This window comes from Nyctereutes procyonoides, unplaced genomic scaffold (genome assembly GCF_905146905.1).
Source record: "Nyctereutes procyonoides isolate TBG_1078 unplaced genomic scaffold, NYPRO_anot_genome, whole genome shotgun sequence".
NCBI classification, from domain to species: Eukaryota; Metazoa; Chordata; class Mammalia; order Carnivora; family Canidae; genus Nyctereutes; species Nyctereutes procyonoides.
In genome coordinates, this window is record NW_026575146.1 from 38,546,621 (window position 1) to 38,568,667 (window position 22,047).

General features: G+C 47.6%; 1 protein-coding gene across 1 annotated transcript in view; it reads right to left on the minus strand.

Annotated features, from left to right (window-relative positions):
• The window catches only part of CTSL (cathepsin L), a 47,274-nt gene that overhangs the window by 318 nt on the left and 24,909 nt on the right, over window positions 1–22,047 (minus strand). Inside the window, 3 exon segments of the mRNA XM_055310154.1 lie at window positions 190–424; window positions 11,982–12,129; window positions 13,171–13,329. Coding sequence (XP_055166129.1) covers window positions 190–424; window positions 11,982–12,129; window positions 13,171–13,329 — 542 coding nt within the window.

Genomic DNA, 22,047 nt, shown 5'->3' on the forward strand with positions numbered 1-22,047 from the left:
CAGATTTGGTCGGGGACACCTGAAACACTCTCAGCAGGGGTGGGGGTGGGTTGTTGAAAAGGAACAAAAACTGTCATTGCTGGATCGTAGGGTAATTGAATGTTTCCTTTTATGAGAAATTGCTACACTACAAAATATGACAAGGTCATTTGGTAAAAGGACTACATGGGGCGCGCCTGGGATCCGTACTGGCTGTGAGTGGTGACCTTGCTCTCTGGGAGACCCGGGCTCGCTGGCTGGCACGTGCAGTGGGCAGGGCTGACAGGACACAGGGCCCAGAGGTCACCGCGAGATCCGCTGAAGCAGTTTCTCCAGGCAGGTGAGAGAGGCCCGGCGAGAGGAGAGTGTAGATTCGGGCAGATTGCCCCTTCCCGGGTAAGGACCTTGGACTCCACTTGCTTTTCCTGGTTCCAGTTTTCTTATTCTGTGAAACAGGAGGGAGAAACTTGTTCTGAGGGGTAAGCACTGCTAATGCACACAAAGCATTGGCATTGGCTCTGGGAAAGTTCCCCACAAATGCAAATTAATCTAAACATGGTGGTGGCTGATGAGTTTTGGGATGAACACAGAGCAGAGAACCATGGGCTGTTTGCTGTAGACTAAAGAAAGGTTCATGTCCCCCATCAATTCATGTGTTAAAATCCTAACTTCCAAGGTGATGGTATTAGGAGCTGGGGTGTTTGTGGACGATTGGAGCCCACAGGGTGAGACTATTGCCCTTAAAATGAGACCCCAGGGAGCTCCTTTACCATCTCTGCCATGTGAGGACACAGCGAAGAGATGGCCATCTATGAAGCAGGAAATGGACCCTCATCAGACACTGAAATTTGCTGGTGCCTTGATCTTGGGCTTCCAGCCTCCAGAACTCTGAGAAATAATTTTTTGTTATGTACAAGACCCCATCAATGTTATGCTGTTGTAGCAGCTGGAACAGACTAAATCAGCATTTACGCATGGCTGAGACCTGAGTTCTAAATCCACACATGGAAGTCTCTGTAGGGTTGGGTGGACAGATGTTTCTCTTCTGGGTTTTCTTTCAAAGTCCAATGAAAGGGGCACCTGGGTGGCTCAGTGGTTGAGGGTCTGCCTTTGGCTCAGGTCATGATCCCACTGGGAGCCTGCTTCTCCCTCTGCCTATGTCTCTGCCTCTGTCTCTGTGTCTCCCATGAATAAATAAATAAAATCTTTAAAAAAATTTTTTAAAAGCCCAAGAAAGGGGAATCCCTGGGTGGCTCAGCAGTTTGGTGTCTGCCTTTGGCCTAGGGCGTGATCCTGGAGACCCAGGATGGAGTCCCACGTCGGGCTCCCTGCATGGAGCCTGCTTCTCCCTCTGCCTGTGTCTCTGCCTCTCTCTCTGTCTCTCTCTGTGTCTTTCATCAATAAACAAATAAAATCTTAAAAAAAAAAGCCCAAGAAAAAGGATTGGTTAACCTGAGAACTGGAGATGACTATTCTCTACTTGACAGGGTAGAAGTAAAAGGTAATTGAAGTGACTCTGGATAAGACTTTATTTAGAGTAACAGAGAAATTACTGGAAAATAAAAATACCGTCTACAATGTCTCAACCTTCTTCCTATGTAATTCATTGCGTAAAGAAGAAATTTAATTGCATGATTTCTCTTTTATGTATATCAGATGAAATTTTGTATGCCACTTTTTTCTTTTTTTTCAAAGGGAGAAGCAGGCTCCATGCAGGGAGCCCAACATGGGACTAGATCCCGGGACTCCAGGATCACGCCCCAGGCTGAAGGCGGCGCTAAACCGCTGAGCCACCCGGGCTGCCCACTGTCTGAAATTCTACCACAGGGGCATATCTACTGGAGGATATTTGGCCTGTCTTCAGATTGTGGGTTTTTTTTCCTATTAAAAGTATTGTACAAACATTTCTGTACATTTGTGTGGATATTTCTTTAGATTCTCTGGAAACTTACTACATCCATTAGTATGGCCATTAAAACTTCTATAGAGATTTCCTTTAAAATTTTTTTAAAAATTTGTTTTGAGAGAGAGAGAGAGAGAGAGAGAGAGAGTGAGCAGTGTAGGGCAGAGAGAGAAGGAGAGAGAGAATTTCAAGCAGACTCCCCGCTGAGTGTGGAACCCTACCTGGGGCTCTATCCCATGATCCATGAGATCACGACATAAGCCAAAGTCAAGAGTTACATGCTTCTTTTTTTTTTAAGATTTTATTTATTCATGAGAGACAGAGAGAGAGAGGCAGAGACACAGGCAGAGGGAGAAGCAGCCTCCATGCAGGGAGTCCCATGTGGGACTTGATCCCGGGTCTCCAGGATCTGGCCCTGGGCTGAAGGCAGCACTAAACCACTGAGCCAACTGGGCTGCCCAAGAGTTACATGCTTAAACAACTGAGCCATCCAGGCACCTCTATAGATATTTTCAAATACCCTACAAAAAAGCTAAGTCAACTTATACTCGCTCATTGTATGAGAGTTCCCTCCACCTACACACCCATTTTAGCCCCACTGGATGCATTAGTTGAAAACTTACAGATTCAAATTGTTATGGGGAGTTCTCTACGTCAGAAGTCAATTTATTACAACAATATTTGCTTTTGTCTTTAATATTAAGAAATAGTTTAGTATTGTCTGTACTAATCTCTGGTGGGTAATAAAAATGGAATCAGTTTTTTCCAAGAGTAGCTGTGTACACACCAGTCTAGGTAAATAGAAAGCAAGCTTTCCCCCTTTTCTGCTCTACCTCTCTTTTACTATATATACAGCTTTAATGAGGACCAGTTCTTAAACACTCTCAAGAAAATATTAACTGACATCATTCCTCCCAATATCCCAACCTTAATTTTTTTCTGAACACAAATATATAATTGGCTACCTATTATTAAACCCCTAGTGATGTATCCAGGAATCAGATTGTTAACAATAACTCTACCTCTACAGGCAGCAACAAGAGTCACATGAAGACTGTGTCACCACCAGGTGCCTGACACACAGGCTCAGTCTCCTTCCCTAATACTGTTAATGGAGCCTACAGTGAATGAGAGGGCCTGGGGACAGTCAGCTGGGTGAATAAGACACCAAGGGGCTAGAATGATGGCATAGTCCCTAGATCCATTTCTCCTGCAGGTTTATAACATCAGAAGCATCTGTCTGTTCCTGTTGAAAGCATTTGTGAGGTCATGTGTTTCTGATTCCAAATGTTTGCCCTGGGGCAGGAGTGCAGTCTACAAAATGAGGCAAGAGAGTAAAAATGGAAAGCTGCTGAAGGCTGCGCAGATGAACAAGGTTAGAGCCACTGAAGATTTGAGACCGGATTTGTCCTGTGTATCATATGTCTGATAGATGAATCCTGAACGTTAAAAGTCTTTAGAGCAGGACTTCTTAAACTGATGCCCATTTATTCCTTGGGTTCATGGATAGACTTCAGGCAGCCTTTTTTAGGGTTCTCCAGAGAAACATAACCAACAAGTTGTATATAGAGAGAATGAGATTTATGATAAGGAATTGGTTCACATGCTTGTGAAGGCTGAGAAGTCCCAAGATCTGCATCAACAAGTCAACAAGCTGGAGACACAAAAGAAACCCAAGGGTAGTTCACTCCAGCTGGGAAGACCTGAGTACCAGGTGTTGCTATGATGAAGGTGGTAAGAACAGGAAGCATAAATATCACTAGTGGATTACTGGGTGTAATGGGGGTGGGGACACTCCCACTTCCACCCCTTAATGCTTAAACCTTTGAATTCTGGCTATCAGAGAAATAGCACCATATTGAGTGCGGATTCAGTCCACATCAGCCTCCTAGGGAACCTTGCCTCAGTCCTGCGAGATCTTGCCACCAAGCTGGCATTGTAACCGAGTCTTCAAAAGGCCATTCCACCATTCTATCAAGTCAGCTGTTAGGGATGCGAGGGAACATGATAAAACCAGTGCATTCCATGAGCATGGGACAATGGTTGTACTTCCCTGGCTGTGAAGTGAGGCCCCTGAACATAGCAATGCTGTATAGGATGCCATAATCCTGGACAAAACATTTTGTAGCAAATGGATGGTAATTCTGGCAAGAGCATTATATGTAGGGAAGGCAAATCTGTACCCAGACTGTCCATTTCAGGAAGAACAAAAGGCTTCCCCCTCCATGATGGATATGGTCCAAGGTAATCCACCTGCCACTAGGAGCTGGCTGATGGCCCTGGAGAGTGGTGTCACAGCAGGGATGCAGTGTTGGTCTTTGCTGCGGGCAGACGGAGCACTCAACAGTGGCCACTGCCACGTTACCTTTGTGAATGGAAGTCTCTGTTGGTGAGCCCATGCACAACCTCCATCCCTGCCCCCCGGCCACTTTTTCCATGAGCCCATCAAGCCGTGGGAGAGGTGGCTGTGGAAAGAGGCTGATTGCTATGCACAGAATAGGTGATTCTACCCACTTGATTATTAAAATCCTCCTCTGCTGAGCTCACTCTTTGGTGACCATTCACACAGGACACAAGTATCTTCACACTTTCTGCCCATTCAGAAAGGTTTTTTTCACATCCTATCCTCAACAATTTCCTTGGAACTACTTTCCAGTCATGGTCCTTCCAAGTCTTTGGTCATCCTGCCAAACCATGGGACACAGATGGTGAATTAGAATATAATAACGTGTTTGGCGCTACCTCCTTCCCAGCAAAGGGAATCACCAGGTGTATAACTAGAAGTTCTGCCCCTGGGGAGAATCTCTCTTCTCCGCTGTCTTTTAGAGATGTCCCAGACAGGACCGTAGGGCTGCAGCTGGCCACTTTCACCTGAACCCTGCCCACCTGACAGGTACAGAACCACCTGACACCAGGCCTGAGTCTCATCTTTCTCTGTCAGTAGACTGTAGAGAACTCCCAGTGAGGCCATAAGAGGAGGCTGGCTGAGAGAGGTCAGTGGTGGGGGCCATGGGCATTTGGGCGGCCCCCTAGGGTGAACCACTCCTGCCTTCAGGGCCTGCTTGGGCCTAATTGTGCACATACCACTGCCATCTGATGAAGGAGTGTCGCTGTGCATGTCCAACTTTATGGCTTGGTGCACCAGATAACATCCACACTTGATGGGCAGCCCTGGTCCCACTGCAACCTGATTACCTGGGGATAAATGTTCAGTCTGAACTAAGGCTAGGAGCAGACCAAGACCTCTTTCTCAAAAGGAGACTACAGCTTTCCTCCAAATCCTCCATGTCTGTGCTGTGACTTAACTATAGGGACCTGTCAAACACTCCAATCTGCCACTGCCACCTCAAGCACCACTGAATGTGACCCAAGTGGTAGAGCAGCCACACCACTATTGCAATTGTTGCAGAGATTTCTATTGTTTCCAAACCTCGCTCAAAACCACCAGTGTTTTTGGTTTCTCAGTAAATAGGCAACACATGACATCCACAGGAGAAATACCTTGTTTCCCAAATCTGAAGATGACAAAACCCAAACGAAGCCTTGTACCTCTGTTTTGCTTTGTGAGGGTGCCAGATGCAATACCATATCCTTCTTAGAAGAGGTCTCTGGACCAGCCCCACAACATCCCTAGAAATTTCGCAGAAATAGAAGGCCCTTGAATTTTTGTCTGATTTATTTCTCACCCTCTAACACAAAAATGTCTTACCAAGTCTAGAGTCATTGCTATGTCTTGCTCCCTAGATCCAATCAGCATAATGTCATCAATGTAATAAATCACTGTGATATCTTCGGGAAGGGAGGGGCAATCATGATCCTTGTGAAGTAAATTATGACCCGGGGCTGGAGAGTTGATGCATCCCTGACAGACACCAGGGAAGGTGTGCTGCTGGCCTTACCAGCTGAGAGCAAGCTGCTTCTGGTTGGTCTTCAGGCAGAGATGGAGAAAAAAGCATTTGGCCAGATCCAAGCTATATATCAGTACCAGGGGATACGTTAATTTGCTGAAGCAATGCAACAATATCTGGTCCAACACTGGGACTCAAGTGACCACCTGCTTTGGCTTATGATGATCCACTGTCACTCCAGGATCGATCTGTCTTCTGCACAGGCCAAATAGGACAGGTGAATGGGGATTAACTGATAACCAGCACTCCTGTGTCTTTCAAGTCTTTGATGGTGGCACCAACCTCTGCAACCTCTCCAGGAATGTGGCATTGCTTCTGGTTTACTGCTTCCTATAGAAGTAATTCTAGTGGCTTCTACTTGACTTTATCACCACACCACTTCGCAGATCAAGGAAGCAAAATGAGGAGTCTGCCAAACACAGGGCTCAATATATATATCCCAAGTATGCTTTCCAGAAGTGAGGAAATAACCACAGGATGGGTTAGAGGATCCACAGACCCACTGGGAGATGGCTTAGTGCTAAAGTCCCATTGGTCACCTGAGTTCCCTAAACCTACACCTGGACTGGTGGCCCACAGCGATGTTTTGGGTCTCCTGGAATTGGTGTTGCTGAAGAGTGAGGGTCCAGTAGTCCCTGAAATGTGTAACCATTTCCAATGCAGTTACCCTGGTCAAAGCCAAAAGTATCTTCGGGAGAGGCAGGATAGACTAATAGGAAAAGTTTTTGCTAGTGAGCCAGGGTCCTTCCTCAAGGGGAACTGGAATTCCCTTTTTTAAAAAAAGATTTTGTTTATTTATTCATGAGAGACACACACACACACAGAGAAAGAGAGAGAAAGAGAGAGAGAGAGAGAGGCAGAGACACAGGCAGAGGTAGAAGCAGGCTCCATGCAGGGAGCCCAATGTGGGACTCAATCCCGGGTCTCCAGGATCAGGCCCTGGGCTGAAAGTGGCACTAAACCACTGAGCCACCCGGGCTGCTCTGGAATTCCCTTTATACAAGGGTCCTGGGTCCGTACACTGGCTCAAGTCTGGGAATTGATTAAGCGGTGCTGTTCTCTTTTATGTTTCAGATTGGACTTTTGTTCACTTGACCTGGAATTTTCTGCTTAGTAAGAATTTAGCAGGCTTCCTATTTATTTCACATCTAGGAACACTGTGATCAGCTAGCCAAAGTGACAGGTCTGCGTGAGTCAGTTCTGATGGCTGCTTTGACTCTGCTGTCCAGTACAGTGCCTATGCCCTCCCTGCCTGCCTTGGGCGGTTGAGTGCTGCCCCTTGGCCCCTCACACATTCATTTCTCACAACATTGGTACAAAACATGTCTTTTGCATCCTCCCAGTGTGGGTGAGAATGTCTTAAGGGACAAGTCCATTCTAACATTTCAATCCTACTGAGCTGTGAATCCCCAACTCTACATTAACCCAGGGCAAGACTGGCTTTTCCAACTCATTCATGATGGGCCAACTTTTGGTCCATGTTTCACAACCAACCAACTAAACAAACTATTAGATCTGTTCTTACTTCCCAAGCTGCAACATTAAATGCAAAACCTCTTCTCAGGGAGGCCATATCAACAAATTTATCCTAATTCAAGTTTATGTTCTTCTCCCTACTGTCTCACACCCATTCTCATACATGTTCCCAGAGCTGTTTGTATAAGTTAGAAAACTCAAGTAGATCCTTTAAAGTGTAGTGCACCCCCTCATGGGTCTCACTCTGTACCTGGCCTTGAGGGACTTGCTGAGAACTGAGTTTCACTATAGCTATGAAGGGAGGGAGGGGTAGGTCCTGTCTTTGTCTGCTTAGGCTTCCATAACAAATACCATAGACTGAGTGGCTTAAACAAAAGAAATTTATTCTCACAATTCTAGGGGCTGGAAGTTTAAGATCAAGGGGACAGTTGATTAGGTTTCTGGTGAGAGATTCCTTCCTTTTTTTTTTTTAATTTCCCATGGGGATCCCTGGGTGGCTCAGCAGTTTGGCGCCGGCCTTTGGCCCAGGGAGCGTTCCTGGAGACCAGGGATGGAGTCCCACGTCGGGCTCCCTGCGTGGAGCTTGCCTCTCCCTCTGCCTGTGTCTCTGCCTGCGTCTCTTTCTATGTCTATCATGAATAAATAAAATCTTTTAAAAAAATTTCTCACATTTATATTGTTGCCTCATATATTCAAGTGCATACCATATCAAATAGCCATTTATTTTAAGATAATTAGTTTTCTTTTTTATTTTTTTAAGATTTATTTATTCATGAGAGACACAGAGAGAGAGGCGGGGAGACACAGGCAGAGAGAGAAGCAGGCTCCTCGCAGGGAGTCCGATGCAGGACTCGATTCCAGATCCTGGGCTTAGGCCCTAAGCCAAAGGCAGATGCTCAACTGCTGAGCCACTCAGGTGTCCCTGCTTCCTGTCTTGTACATACATGGTCACCTTCCTGTTGTGTCTTAAAAATAGACTGTGCATGGGGGGGGATATAGATCAGTTTCTCTGTATCTCTTATAATGCCACCAATCTTATTAGTTAACAAACCCACACTTATGATCTCATTCAACATTAATTACCTCTTAAAAGGTATGTATCCAAACACAGTCACTCTGAGTGTTGGACCTTTAACACTGAATTGTGGGTGGTACACAATTCATGACAGAGGCAAAGAATTTATAAATGGAAAAGAATATCTTTATTTTTTTCTACGTGTTGGCCAAAATTTGCATTCCCTTCAAGTCTGTATGTCACTAACTGACCAGGATAATATTAGCAGTACTCATGACTAGTCATCATGAGAAATCAGATGCTTCATATCACATTACAATTGGTTCATACATCCTAGAAAACTGTTGATACTTGTCACTATTTCAAATTTACAGCACTTAGAACATCCACCACTGGAGGGACACATATTATCATGTTATGAATCTATATTTGTATTTTCATAAATGTACTTCAATATCTAATCACCTTGTAATTTCATGTACTTTATTGCAAGCATTTAAAAGCATTATCATGATACAGGATCTGTGGGCATCATCAGATTGCCAGAGGTGCCAGGGCTGAATGTCACCTGTTACAGGCAAACTCAGGTTTTGGGGCTTTGGGCTGTGCTCCACTGGTTATTATTTATTCAGAATCACCGAGAATTGGCTCAGAAGTGAGGTGTGGAAGCTCAGCTGACATTTAGAGCAGGAAGTCCCTTGAGAAAAAAGGATTTTAGTGAACAAGGCTTCTAAATACAAATTTGTAGGGCACTATGCATGATGGCCAGTACAGCACAACCATGGCCAAGAATTCTGCAATTAAGTACAGGATTATTGAAGCCTTGAAAATGAGGGTAATATTACCAATCTTTGCTAGAATTATTAGAATTTGCAACCACTTTTCTAATAGAATCATGCTCTAGGGCATTGTTTTTACACTGATCTCATGCAAATGGAAACTTGTTCAAAAATAAACAAGTTTATTTCACGGATTCTAAATCAAAGGTTAAAAAATTTTCTCTTTTGAACAGATACTTCTCAAGAGTACCACTAAATACATGAAAGGCACCCAACATCATTAGTCATTAAAGATATACATTCTAAAACCACAATGAGACCCCTTGATCCACCTCCTAAGATAGCTCACCGAGCAAACATCCCCACCATGTAGCTACTACTATTATTCTTAATGATGCTCTGGAATTTATGAGGGCCCTTAAAACATCAAAACACCCTTGTTGTGATCATACTTTTTGATTTATCACTGAAGATTATAGAATTATCAGAAAACAGAAAAAGCATAGAACATGTGATAAGCCCTTGAGGTCTGGGGAGGGCTGAGCACCTGAGGTCACAGGACCCGGCAGAAATGGACAGATGATTAGGAACCTGAGACCACAATACTCAGCTGGAACCATCCCAACACTCTGCCTCAGGGGTGCTGTGTGCTCAAGGCTGGATGGAGAGTCAAGGACTAAGGTGACCATGGAGTGACTCCACCAAACCAGCTTCCATCATCATGGTTTTCTGCCCTGCGTCTTTCTGCTTCTCAAGCCCTCAAATGTGCACGATGCACTGAGACAGGTCATCTGTGGACAGAATGTTGGCAAAACGCAACGCTGTGTCCAGGCCTCACCTTGGTGAAATTTGCTAATCTGCGATATATTAGGGAATCTGGTGTCCTTCCCCCTCTTTGCTTGCACATTCTCAGAAAACTGAGCCAAAAGCAACTTTGTAGACATCCAGTGGGTTCACTCTCCAAATGGTCCTGGCAAATTGGACTTGCCAGAAGACATGACTGAAGGATTACTTTAAAATTTCAATCTCTGTGTCCTGGACAAATACGGAATCTAATGGAAATGCAGTGATTTGTTGTAAAAGTGAAGAGTGCCAAACTGTGGAAGGAGCCACGGTGTCCATCGAAAGATGAATGGATAAAGAAGATGTGGTCTATGTATACAATGGAATATTACTCAGCCATTAGAAACGACAAATACCCACCATTTGCTTCAACGTGGATGGAACTGGAGCTGAATGAAGTAAGTCAATCGGAGAAGGACAAATAGTGTATGTTCTCATTCATTTGGGGAATATAAATAATAGTGAAAGGGAATAGAAGGGAAGGGAGAAGAAATGGGTAGGAAATATCAGAAAGGGAGACAGAACATAAAGACTCCTAACTCTGGGAAACAAACTAGGGGTGGTGGAAGGGGAGGAGGGCGGGCGGTGGGGGTGAATGGGTGACGGGCACTGTGGGGGACACTTGACGGGATGAGCACTGGGTGTTATTCTGTTATTCTGTATGTTGGTAAATTGAACACCAATAAAAATTAATTTATTAAAAAAAATAAAATAAAATAATCACAAATAATCACAAAAAAAAAAGTGAAGAGTGTGAATCTCTCACTAGCAATTGGAACAATTAATCAAACCAGTTACCTGGCTCATGAGCAATAATGTCATAGATTCCTATGTCATTGCTCCTGGGGATGGCACAATAATGCATCATTGCCCTGACTTGTCTCCTCCTTTTCGAGCTTTCATGAACAACTTAGCAGTGGCTGTTTTCTAGGACTCTCAGAGGTATGTTGAACATTGTCATTCCAGTAGTTTCTTCTGTTACTTTTGTTAGTTAAAAAAAACAAACAAACAAGTAATCATTATGAAAACCTTAGAAAGTACAGATAAGCAAGAATGGAAAAAACATGCAGCCGAAATCCCAGTCAACTTCCTTGTGGCCTCCTGAAGCCCGTAGACAACTGGGATATAGTCACAAACACTGTGCTTTGGGTGGTGGCCTTTGTGCACCATAGCACCCTTACCCAATGTTCCAGATGAATGAACCGACGTTGGGAGAGGTCTGCAGCTCCTCTGGGCTGGGAAGCAGGGAGCCAGGATTGGATCTCAGGAGCTGTTACTCCAGACAAGGCAGCACACAGGGCTGGGCCAGACAAGGGATGGAGGCTGGCCACCAGTAAGGATCATTAAAGAGAATTGCCAAGAACAACAGTCAGCGCTTCATGCTACAGTCCTGGGAACAGCAACCAAGGCACCACACTCCTCCCTGCCCCCCCTCCCCCACAAGGTCCTTACCCTAGGTTCAGTCCCTAACTCTCTGCTACTGTGCCTACTTGAACATTTCTGGGAAGTGTCTCCTGGGGTTGTGACTGTCAGTGACTTCTGGGGAGATCTCTCTTCTCCCTGTAGGAACCACTACCCTCTTTCCTAGAAGAAGACCCCTTAATCTTGAGATAATTTTCTAGAGCAGATCCTGGGCTACAGTTGTCAGAGGTGAAGGGAAACCATGTTTAGATGCTGAGGGGGCCTCTCCCCACCTGCAGACCTGGGTCATGTGTGAGGCAAGGGGAGTGGTACTTTTTGAAATGTCAGTGTTCATTTCCTGTTTGTGTCCCACTTCTAGGGACATGTCCCCTTCTGCACCAAGGACATCCTTGTCCCATGGACAATCAGGATTCAACGACAGGAATGCAAAGAGGAGAAAGAGTCACTGTTCAGCACTTGACATTCCAGGAATTAGAATTCCTGAGTCGCCAAGGACCCTGAGAGCCAAACTTTTAAAGGAAAAAACAAGATTTCTTAATCCCAGGGAGGGAGAATTCCTCCTATAAAGTCACTGGAGTGAAGGGTCCCTTGCCTAGTGGAGCAAGGAGTGAAGGGTCCTTTGCCTAGTGGAGCAAGAGAAGGGAGAAGAGACTCACCATCACTGGGAGAAGGAGCAGGGGTTTCTGAAAGCCTGAGGGCTGTAACCCGTTTGCACTCATGCTGTGGGAGCCTGGTCTACAGAGGGTGGGCTCTGGGAGATCCCCAGGCACAGCCATTGGCAAGGATGTGGGCAGGTTCCACCTCCTGGGATTGTAAGGGCTGCAAACACAGGTTGTTTATAAAACGCCAGGACCCTTGCACAGCCATGGGGAGAAGGAGAGCCTCCAGGAATGAAAGAGACTAGATTTTGCACAGGTGGCTCTCAGCCACATTTATTTTAAGAAGAATAAAGGACCATGATAGTTCTCAACAGCGTGGAGAGTGATTATGCCCTAAGTCTTGGTTACAGTCACTGTGCAGTATGAAGAAGGCTGATCAGTTCACAGAAAACGAGAGGAAGTGGCAGAGGGTGGGTGTATGCTGGGGACCTGAGGTTTGTCTGTTCCCCTGATTCCCAGGTATGTCCTATGATTCCAGTGGAATCACCGTAGCTCCCAGTTCCACTCAGATACTAACAAGGATTAAGGTGAACAAACATTAAAAGAAAATGCCAGAGTCTCTCTTATAGGTTAGGACGTTTTGGCTGCATCAGGCAGGTGCAGTCACCTGTTAGTTCCTCAGTCCTGGCTGGGTCTCCTTCCCCACCCCCTCTCTCCTCCACCTGACAGGTGTGCATTCCTGCTGCAAAGGGGAGCTCCTGCAGGTAGAAGCACCACAATTTGCAGAGTACCGTGTCCATTGAACTCAAAATCCAAGCAGTCTGGGCACAAATCCCACCCAGGTTGTGCCAGATGGTGTGACTGGAACGGGCAGGCTTGGAGCCAGGGATCACCTGTCCAGGAGGAGAGGTCGGCTTAGGAGCGCAGGGCCGAGTTGAGCGCAGGTGGCGGGCGACCCCTCCGCCCTCCTCCAGGCGCCCGGGCGGTGTACGGTGCACGCAGCCCACCAGGTGCGCAAGGCCCGCCCGCCGCGGGGCTCAGGGCGCAGAGGGCGGGGGGTGCTCAGGCTCACAGACGGGGCAGGCCGACAGCGACACCCGGGGGAGGCCAGGGGGGCCGCCGACCCTCCAGGACACCTGTTCCTCTGGTTATGAAAGTGGCACTTGGCAAACAGACACGTGAGGAAGAAAACTAAATGACTCCACCCCAAAGCCAGCGTGGTCCACGCGTCGGTGGATTCCTTTGCCTGACGGAGGCCGCGGGGTCCCGGAGAGCCGGCTCGCTCTTGCCGGCGCGGTGAGCTGGGTCGGCAGGGCCGGGCGGGAGAGCCGGGCCTGGTGCGCCGGGGCTCGGGCCTGCGGGCGGCCGGGCTGCTGGCGGCAGGGGTTGCGCGGCCGCGCCGAGCCTGCACCGGGAGGATGCGCAGTGGAGCGTCTATGCAGTTTTCTAAGAATAATCATTTCTCAAGGAGCCACTGCGAGCCTAGAAACCCCTGATTCTGGCTAACCGCTGTCCCCTGGTGGTGAAGGGCGGTAGGCCTGCGGGGAGCCCCCTTCGACCCGGCCACCCCGCTCCCCTGTGGGGACAGCGGCAGCGGCCCTGCAGCCCTCCCCAGGGACACCCGACCCTGCTCGCCACCCCCTTCCCGCCGCAGCCCCACGAGGCCTCCGCTCCCACACTCAGCGGGTCCGAGACCCGACGGCCCAGCGGCTGCCTCGGAGCCAGCCAGACCCCCGCGTGCCACCGTCCTGCTTCCTGCTGGTGGCCCAGCCCTTCTCCGCAGCCTTTTCAGGAGGCGAGAGTGCAAAGGATCAGGCGTCTAAGGCAAACCAACGGCCTATTGTCTGAGTGATACATGTGCCCACCTGGGGGCCGGTCCCAGGGAAAGGAAACAGGCCTGGCCACTCCAGCGGGGCACAGGGGTGTCCAGAGCTGGGATCTGGGAGCCAGCAGGCCAAGGCCCCCTGCACAGCCGACTCACTGTGCTGTGAGAGTGCTGCTGCGGCCATAACCACACCTCCTTCCCCGGAGTCTAGTCCCTCCAAGGAGCCTGTCCCTGCCACCAGCCTGGTGTCCTCCAGGGCCCTTCTAGCCTGCCCGTCTCACTCTCTAGAGTCCCCAGATGTCTCCAATGGGCATGTAGGGCCTCTAGTTGCCTTTGCGGTGATTAGGGATCTTGCCAGACACCACACCCCACCCAGGGATTCATGCCAAACTGCCTGGATCCTTACTGACACGACAAGACAAGGCACAGGTCAGCGATTCCCCAACCTCACCACACACTGGAACCCCTGGGGTCTTAAGAACTCCCCGCTGCCTGCATGTGCCCACCCCCTCCTGGACACTCTGCCTCCCTCAGGCTGCCGGCGGCCCAGACATCACGGTGGTCAGCATGCACAGGTGATTCCAGCGGGCAGCAAGGTTTGGGAACCACTGTCTTAGTTGGAAGAAATCTGAGCCTTGACTAACACTGTCTGCCTTTGGGGGTCTCCTGGTCACAGCATTTCTCTTGGAGACCCCAGATCTGCATGTGACACAGGCAGAGGACATCAGTGACAAAGGCCACTGTCTATCACAGAGCCTCTGCAGGGACAAGAAAACCACCATCAACCAAATGCCCTCTGTTTGCCTAGCACTTTACAGTTTGCAAAACACTTTGCCCAAAGAGACACTATTCAGGCTCCCAATAGAAGGCCAGCCGGAAGAGTGGAGAGTTTGACCTTTGGAGTCAGAAGGACGAGGTGTAAGGCCTGAGTCTACCCCTCCCCAGCTGTGAGTCAGTCACTCGGCCTCCTGGCACCTGGCTCCTCCATCTGCAAGGCGGAAACGGGTGCCCTCACCACACAGGGTCTTGAGCAGATTAGAGAAAACCTAATATAAAGAACCAGCAAAGCACCAGGCGTGGAAAAGCAAGCAGCAGGAATTATGAATAGTGTGCTGAGAATTTCCCAAACTCCCTGGTCTTCTGTCCAAGAGGGAACAGGGTCGGAGCTGGATGTTTGCACTCTGGCCTTGCCCTCCCCTGTGCCCTGGAGCCACGTGCCGACTCCCTGGTAGCTTGTCACGAGGAGCCAGCAGCACCTGCAGAGAAGGCCACGACAATGGATTTATTGGTAATTCTAACTCTGTCACTGGAAGAAACTACCAGAATAAAATTTATATTTTGGGGTGTGTGGGACTTCCTGTCCTTGCTGGACATGAGGACCCTAAGCAGCTCAGGTCCTAGCCTCCCCTCCCACATCCACTGTGAAATCAAAAACTATCTTTACACATTTCCTGACAGCCCTGGGGGGAGCCACCTGCCCTGAGACCCCCTCATGTGGATCCTAAACACATCCCTGGGGAGAAGCCTGTATCTGCACAGCAGGGGGGTGGCCTTAGATTGCCTTGTCATGTCCTAGGATTGCCAGTGGGCCAGATTAGCAACAGAAATGCCCCCTTGTTTGCACGTCTAATTTTTTGATGAGCCTAGGGACATGTTTTTAAAGAAAGTTTGCTGGGGAGCCATGGGCTTCCTGTTCCAGAAATATCATGACAGTCCTCTTGTTGACGTGCCGGGGGCAGCAGAGCACAGGCTGGAGCTGAGTGGGGGTCCTGGGGTCCTCATCACAGGGGGCTGACCCTGGGGGGATGACACCTTGCAGCACCTGGGCAGGTGGGGCTGAGGGTGGCCGAGGCCAGAGCTTGTGGGGGCAGGAAGAACAGGGGCAGCCTGACCTTTGATCCAGTGTCACAGGAGGTGTCTGGGGGCTGCGGTGTGCAGAAGCCTCTTCCTGTCCTGGAGAGCCCACCTCATGTGTCTCTTCCCAACTGTGAGCTCAATGCCTTCTCACTGGGGACTTGAAATCAGCCCTGGTGGCAATATTTACAGCACAGGAATCAGCAAGCACTGCAATCAGGGTGCTTTTTTTGTCCCCCAATGAGTAACCAGCACACGCTGCTTTGAGGTGTCGGGAAACCTAACATGCACAGCTTGGAGCGTAGGAGCCACCTTCTTACAACAAGGAGCAGCTGCTCTGACTCTGCCTGGCCCACCCCCCCACCGAGCCTGCCCAGTGCAGCTGTCCACACTCACCCAAGAACCGTGCTGTTTCTTAGCTAGCCTAATTCTGCTGCCCCAGGAAAAGGAGGCGTGCTTGTTAGAACAGCAGGGAGAGGGGGTGCAGGGAGATTTCACCTCTATATCTATTTTTACTATAACTGTAGGTCCCCTCTGACCTGATTGCTCATCCTAGCTTGGGGGCAGGGGGCGGGGAAGGAGGAAGGGTATTAGCTTATTTTTATTTTGTTTGTCCTTCTGATTTCATAAGCTAATATTAAAGTAGTTATTTTTCTAAGCCTAAGATGACACAGTGAAGAAAGATGCCTAGAAACATTGAAAAATAGGACAAAGTTGGGACTTTGCCCAGAATTTAAAATTCACCACAAATAAGCTGCATTTGCATGATTACGAGCTGCTCCTTTCCTGCTGGATCTAGCTGCTTCCAACCTGGTACAGAAAGCCTTGCCCTCTCCCCATGCACTAACCTAACCTTCTCAGATCCTGATGGTCTTTCTGGTCAACCTGCTGAAGTTTGGGCATTTTTGCAACAAGACAATGAAGCTAAATTGCCAGGGGAACATGTACTAGATAAAGGGAAAGTAGAAAGTGGATTCACCAGGGTATCAAAGAATGATGCAGTTGCCAATAGTATTCACTTAAGAGAGATTCACCATGTTCTTGGCATGTGAGAGGCCACAACGAGCAAGAGGCAAGACTTAGGCTGTAAACAAGAAAAATCCAGATGAGGTAAGTCAGGGGTTGGTGGACAATGGCCTGGGAGCAAAGTCAGCCCACCACCTGTTTTTGTAAATAAACTTTTACTTGAACACAATCACCCTTTTCATTTCCTATTGCCTATGGCTGGTTTACGGATACATGGCAGTCACAAGAGAGACCACCTGCCCCTGGTGTGAGTGCAGGGATTCACACAGGGTCATATGAGAGAAAGGGGGGTGTGGGTGTGGCTGTTTTCCACTGAGTGGCCAGGGGACACCTCTCCAATGGTGACATTTAAACCAACACATGAAAGATTACAGAGGGAAGACAACCAGATGAGGGGTTGAGAGAAAGCAGAGAGAATAATGAATGCAAAGGGCCTGGGGCAGTAGAGGGCTGGGTGTGTCCCAGGAACCAGACCACCATAAGGCAGGGGACTGGATCTGGCACTGGGGCTTGAGCAAGGTGGTCTGGGGGAGAACAGTGCCTGATGGGAGAGGTAGGCAGCTTTACATGCCTAGGGCAGGTTGGTTAGGTCCAGGTGTGCGCAGCAGGTGGGAGCAAGACCTGACACCCTTTTGGGAATTTCCCTCCAACTGCTCAGAGACATTAGGTAGAAGGTGATCTTGGCAGTCAGGCAAGATTTGAGGGCACGTGAGTGGGGTTGTCCAGGCTCAGTTACTTTGGGCAGGATGCAAACTGAGGCCCCATCCCTGGATAAATATTTATTTATTTATTTATTTATTTATTTATTTATTTATTCATTCATTCATTCATTCATTCATTCATTCTAAGGATTTCATTTATTTATTTGACAGAGAGAGAGAGAGAGAGAGAGAGGGAAGGAGGGAGAGAGCACAAGCAGTGGGAGCAACAGAGGGAGAGGAAGAAGCAGGTTTCCCACTGAGCAGGGAGCCAGATGCAGGACTCAATCCCAGACCCTGAGATCATGACCTGAGCAGACGTTCAACTGACTGAGACACCCAGACACCCCCCTGGGTACATATTTAAAGTATACGGTTAAAGCGAACAAGCAGGGATAGTGCGTGTTCTGTCTCTCACTTACACAAATGACCCTTTCTGACCACCTGAAGGGAAGGACTGGTTTCGAATTCTGATTCCTTGGGGTCTCCACTGCTTTCCTGTCCTCTCCCCAAGCCTGCAGCCTCTCCTGCAAGAGGCCCATAGCTGTGGACACCCCAGGCCTCCCCTGTGCAGCCAGCTCCACCTGCCTGCCTGGGGAGCAGGGGACACACAGGAGATTATTCAAGGCAGGAGCCAGAATGTAAGAAACACAGTGGTCCCAGGTCCTCCAGGTGTTACTGCAGGGAGGGCAGAAATGAAACTAATTGACTTTCTTGGTATGTTAAAAATGATATAAATTAAAGCACTGTCAAGTAAGTGATCCTAAATCCTATTAGATTATATTTGTGTAGTGATATTATTAAAATAAGTGCTCCAAAAATTGCATAAAGCCCCTAGAGATCTGATGTCCTAGTATATTATTATCTTGAAGTGTCATGTGTCACAGAAATAACCAAATTTTCTCATCAATTGCATTGTTATGAGCTCTCACCAGATCTTTAACCTTGGCCCCCCCTTTTTTTAAAGATTTTATTTATTTATTCACAAGAGACACGGGGATGGGGGGGAGGGCAGAAACATACGCAGAGGGAGACGCAGGCTCCATGCAGGGAGCCCGATATGGGACTCAATCCCAGGAATCCAGGATCATGCCCTGGGCCAAAGACAGGCACCAAACTGCTGAGCCACCCAGGGAGCCCACCTTGGCCCTTTTTAAGCCTTTTATTGTTAACAGACGCTTATACTTTTACTCAGATGCTTTTTTAAAATAAAAGATTTTATTTATTATTTGAGAGAGAGAGTACACACAAGCAGAGAGAGCAAGAGGGCAAGGGAGAAGCAGGCTCCCCGCTGAGCAGAGAGCTCAATGCAGGGGCTCCATCCCAGGACCCCAAGATCACCACGAGCCAAAGGCAGCTGCTTAACCAACTGAGCCCCCAGGAACCCCTCTCAGATACTTTTATGAAAGCTTTCCACCAATGGGCTTCATCTTCAGTGAGGCTCATGAAAAAAATAAAAACAAAAGCAGGAACAAAACCTCTGAGTACAGGTTTCTGATAACCTTAAAATCCTAAAACCAAGCTATATAAAAATACCCAGAATTAGTAGAAAAAGTGGACTCAAGCAGAACAAGACTTAATAACAAGGGAATGAATGAACCAAGGAGGACTGGTATCATTTTTATGACTTCATGTTCACTTAAAAAAATGTTTCATTTTTCCAGATTTAAGGAAAACTTTCTTTTAAGCTAAGTGACTTACAGCAATTTGATGCATGATACTGTTGAAAGCAGGATTGAAGCCTTTACTTTTCTCTCCACCTGAACCCTCCAAAGTTCAGAAAATCAAGGACTGTTCGTATTTTTTATGGCAATATATCTATTTGCAAAAATTCAAAAAGAATCTGTTTTCCTCCCAAGAGGAAACATTGGTTACATTACCAATACTTTGGCTGGGCTGTCATATCTGAGAAAGACGTGCACAGACTCAGACACGACCAGACGGCAACTTTAAGGAACTGAAGTTGGCTTCACAGAGCCAATAAAGCCCCTTGAGATACCAGCCTGCTGCCTTGCTTACAGAGTTCCCAGCATCCTTACTGGGTACGTATAAAAGGTCACTTCTTGGGAGGTGCAGGCGCCTCAGGATATTTGGGGATTGGAGAAGACAGGAATTCACCCAAATCTGTAGGTATCGCAGGCAAATCTGATAGCAGGTAGTTAGCTGGGCTCCTGGTCTTGAGAGGCCATTAAAAGTTCAATCTAGAAATTCCACATGAAAAGTTCCATCAGAGCAGGTTTTAAAGAGTCTATATGATCAATCACTCTTCTTGCCACACTTAGGTAAATAATCAGGCCAAGTATTTTTTAAAACAAGACTTTTTTTTGCATATAAATTCATGTTAACTTGAAAATCTTTGGTAAAATGAAGGTGATGTTAGAAAATTTGTTTCAGTAACACACCTTTGTAGCTAGTAGATTCTAATACTGTACTTCATAAATTGAACTAGACTCTGATTTCTACAAGTGTCTTCTTATGTCTGGTAACAGTTCTCCAAACTAACATTTTTTAATTTTTTTTTTCACCTTTCAGACTTGGAATCATTAGAGAACAAAATCTGTCCTTTTGCCTGAAGCCCTGCAAACTGAATATAAATAACTTGATGTACACTTCAGAGAAATCGCCACAACAGCTCACATATGGACCATCTTCATGTCTGTTGCTCTGTGGGCCACTAAAAAGGATCACCTGAGACATTTGACCTACAAACCAGGAAAATCTATCAGACTGTCACTGCCTGCTCTCTAACTGAAGATCCTTTCAGACTGACGTCCAGAAATCTCAACTAACTGCCCTCACCCTCAAAACTGGCTTATAACTTGATCCAGTCATTATTTTCCTTTTGGTTCCATAGAAATGCCTCTTATTTAACACCTGCTTATTTGAACCACAGGCCTAACTTTGAGACCACGCCTGCCTTATCACCTTCTGAAATGAGTTTCAGAGAATGAGCCTCTTGTCAAGACTAAGAGATTGGTCCAACACGATGGAATAATTGACCAGCTCAACTTTTAATTTGTGGAACTTCAGCTAAGTTCCAAGGGAGGGAACTGGAGGGGCCAATGGCAGGCTACCCCCAAATGGGCCACTCTGACATGAAGACTGTTAGGAGTATAGAAGCAATCAAAACGCTGCTAATTCAGGAAAACTTCTTTACTTCTCCTTCAACCACCTAAAAAGAATGTAAGCAGAGGACCTGCTCCAGGAAGATAACTGTTACCATAGGTAACTACATGGTGATGTAAGCTAGGTATGATAGGGAGGAACCTAGCCAGGCCACTTCCATCACAGTCCTATCTTTGTTCCCTTGTTTCTGAGTGGCCCAGACAACATTTATTTACCAAACATTGACTCTTTTGCATCTTCCTGTAAATCGCATTCCTTTCCTCTGAGGTCCCAGACCCCTACTGCCTTCTCCTTAGTTCAAGATGACATATGTGCCTCATTTTGCCTGTTTTTGCATTTCTATGCCAGTGGATTCCTCATACATCTGCTATCTAATTTTGATGTTTTCCTATTAATTGGTCTTAACCTCATTTGATTCTTAATCTAGCTACAAGGACCTTGAAGGGGCCAGCATTCCAGCCCCCAACAGGAATAACTTTCTCACTGTGGGATTCATGGCCTGCTACCATTACAACAATTTTGCACTCAAGTTAAAACAATCTCATGTACCAGAGAGGTACCTGTTTCCTCTGCATTAGTCAGGGTCCAGGTGAGGACATTATTGAAAGGGCAGTGTCATGGGCAAAATTCGTAGGAACATCCAAGAAGATCATGGAGCAGCCCTATGTCAAACACAGAGGGAGGGGAGATGGAGTCCTCAATGGCCTGGCCCTGGGGACTCTGGGGCAAGGTTCAGAAAGTAGCTGTTTTCTTAAGAAGGAAGTTCTGTTAAAAGGGGAAAGGGGGGCAACCCCCGAGGCCCAGTGGTTTAGCGCTGCCTTCAGCCCGGGGTGGGATTCTGGAGACCAGGGATCGAGTCCTGCGTTGGGCTCCCTGCATGGAGCCTGCTTCTCCCTCTGCCTGTGTCTCTGCCTCTCTCTCTCTTTCTGTCATGAATAAATAAATAAAATCTTAAAAAAAAAAAAAAAGGGGAAAGGGTCAGAGGGAGGATGCTGGGCATAGAAGCAAAGTGCTGCCAGAGTCCTTATACTTCTTTATGGAGATACCAGGGTGGGCAACTTTCTAATCGGATGTGGGCCCACTTGGGATCCTGAAGCCATAGTAGGGATCAGCCCAATCCAAATGTGAAGGGCTCAAGGACCATGGAGCTCACTGCCCCCACCTGGGAAAGGCCGTGGGGGGCATGCTAGGGAGCCTTTGGGGTCTTGAGAGCATGCACCCAGGTGAGGCTGGAACTGCCTGGCAAAGTCCAACCATGGTCACGGCCTCCACCTGCTGCAGGAGGGAAGACGGCAGAACACCGCTCACCTCCTGCGGCCACAGAGACTCAGATGGTGCAAGGTCCTAGGAGCCAGAAAGACAAGCCTCTCATGGGACCCTTTTTCTTAGTGTCACAGTGACGTGCACTTGGGAACATGCCCCTCACCCCTCTGGGTGGTGCTGCCCCTTGGTACAAAGCCCACTCATGGGCTCCATTTGGTGCCTGAGGTCTCCATACCGACAAGAGCTTCCCAGGGACCCAAAGCTTTTATGGAGTGCTGAAGGGCTTTTGTGAGTTCTGATTGGTTCTGAAATCTGGATTCCCCACCTTGGA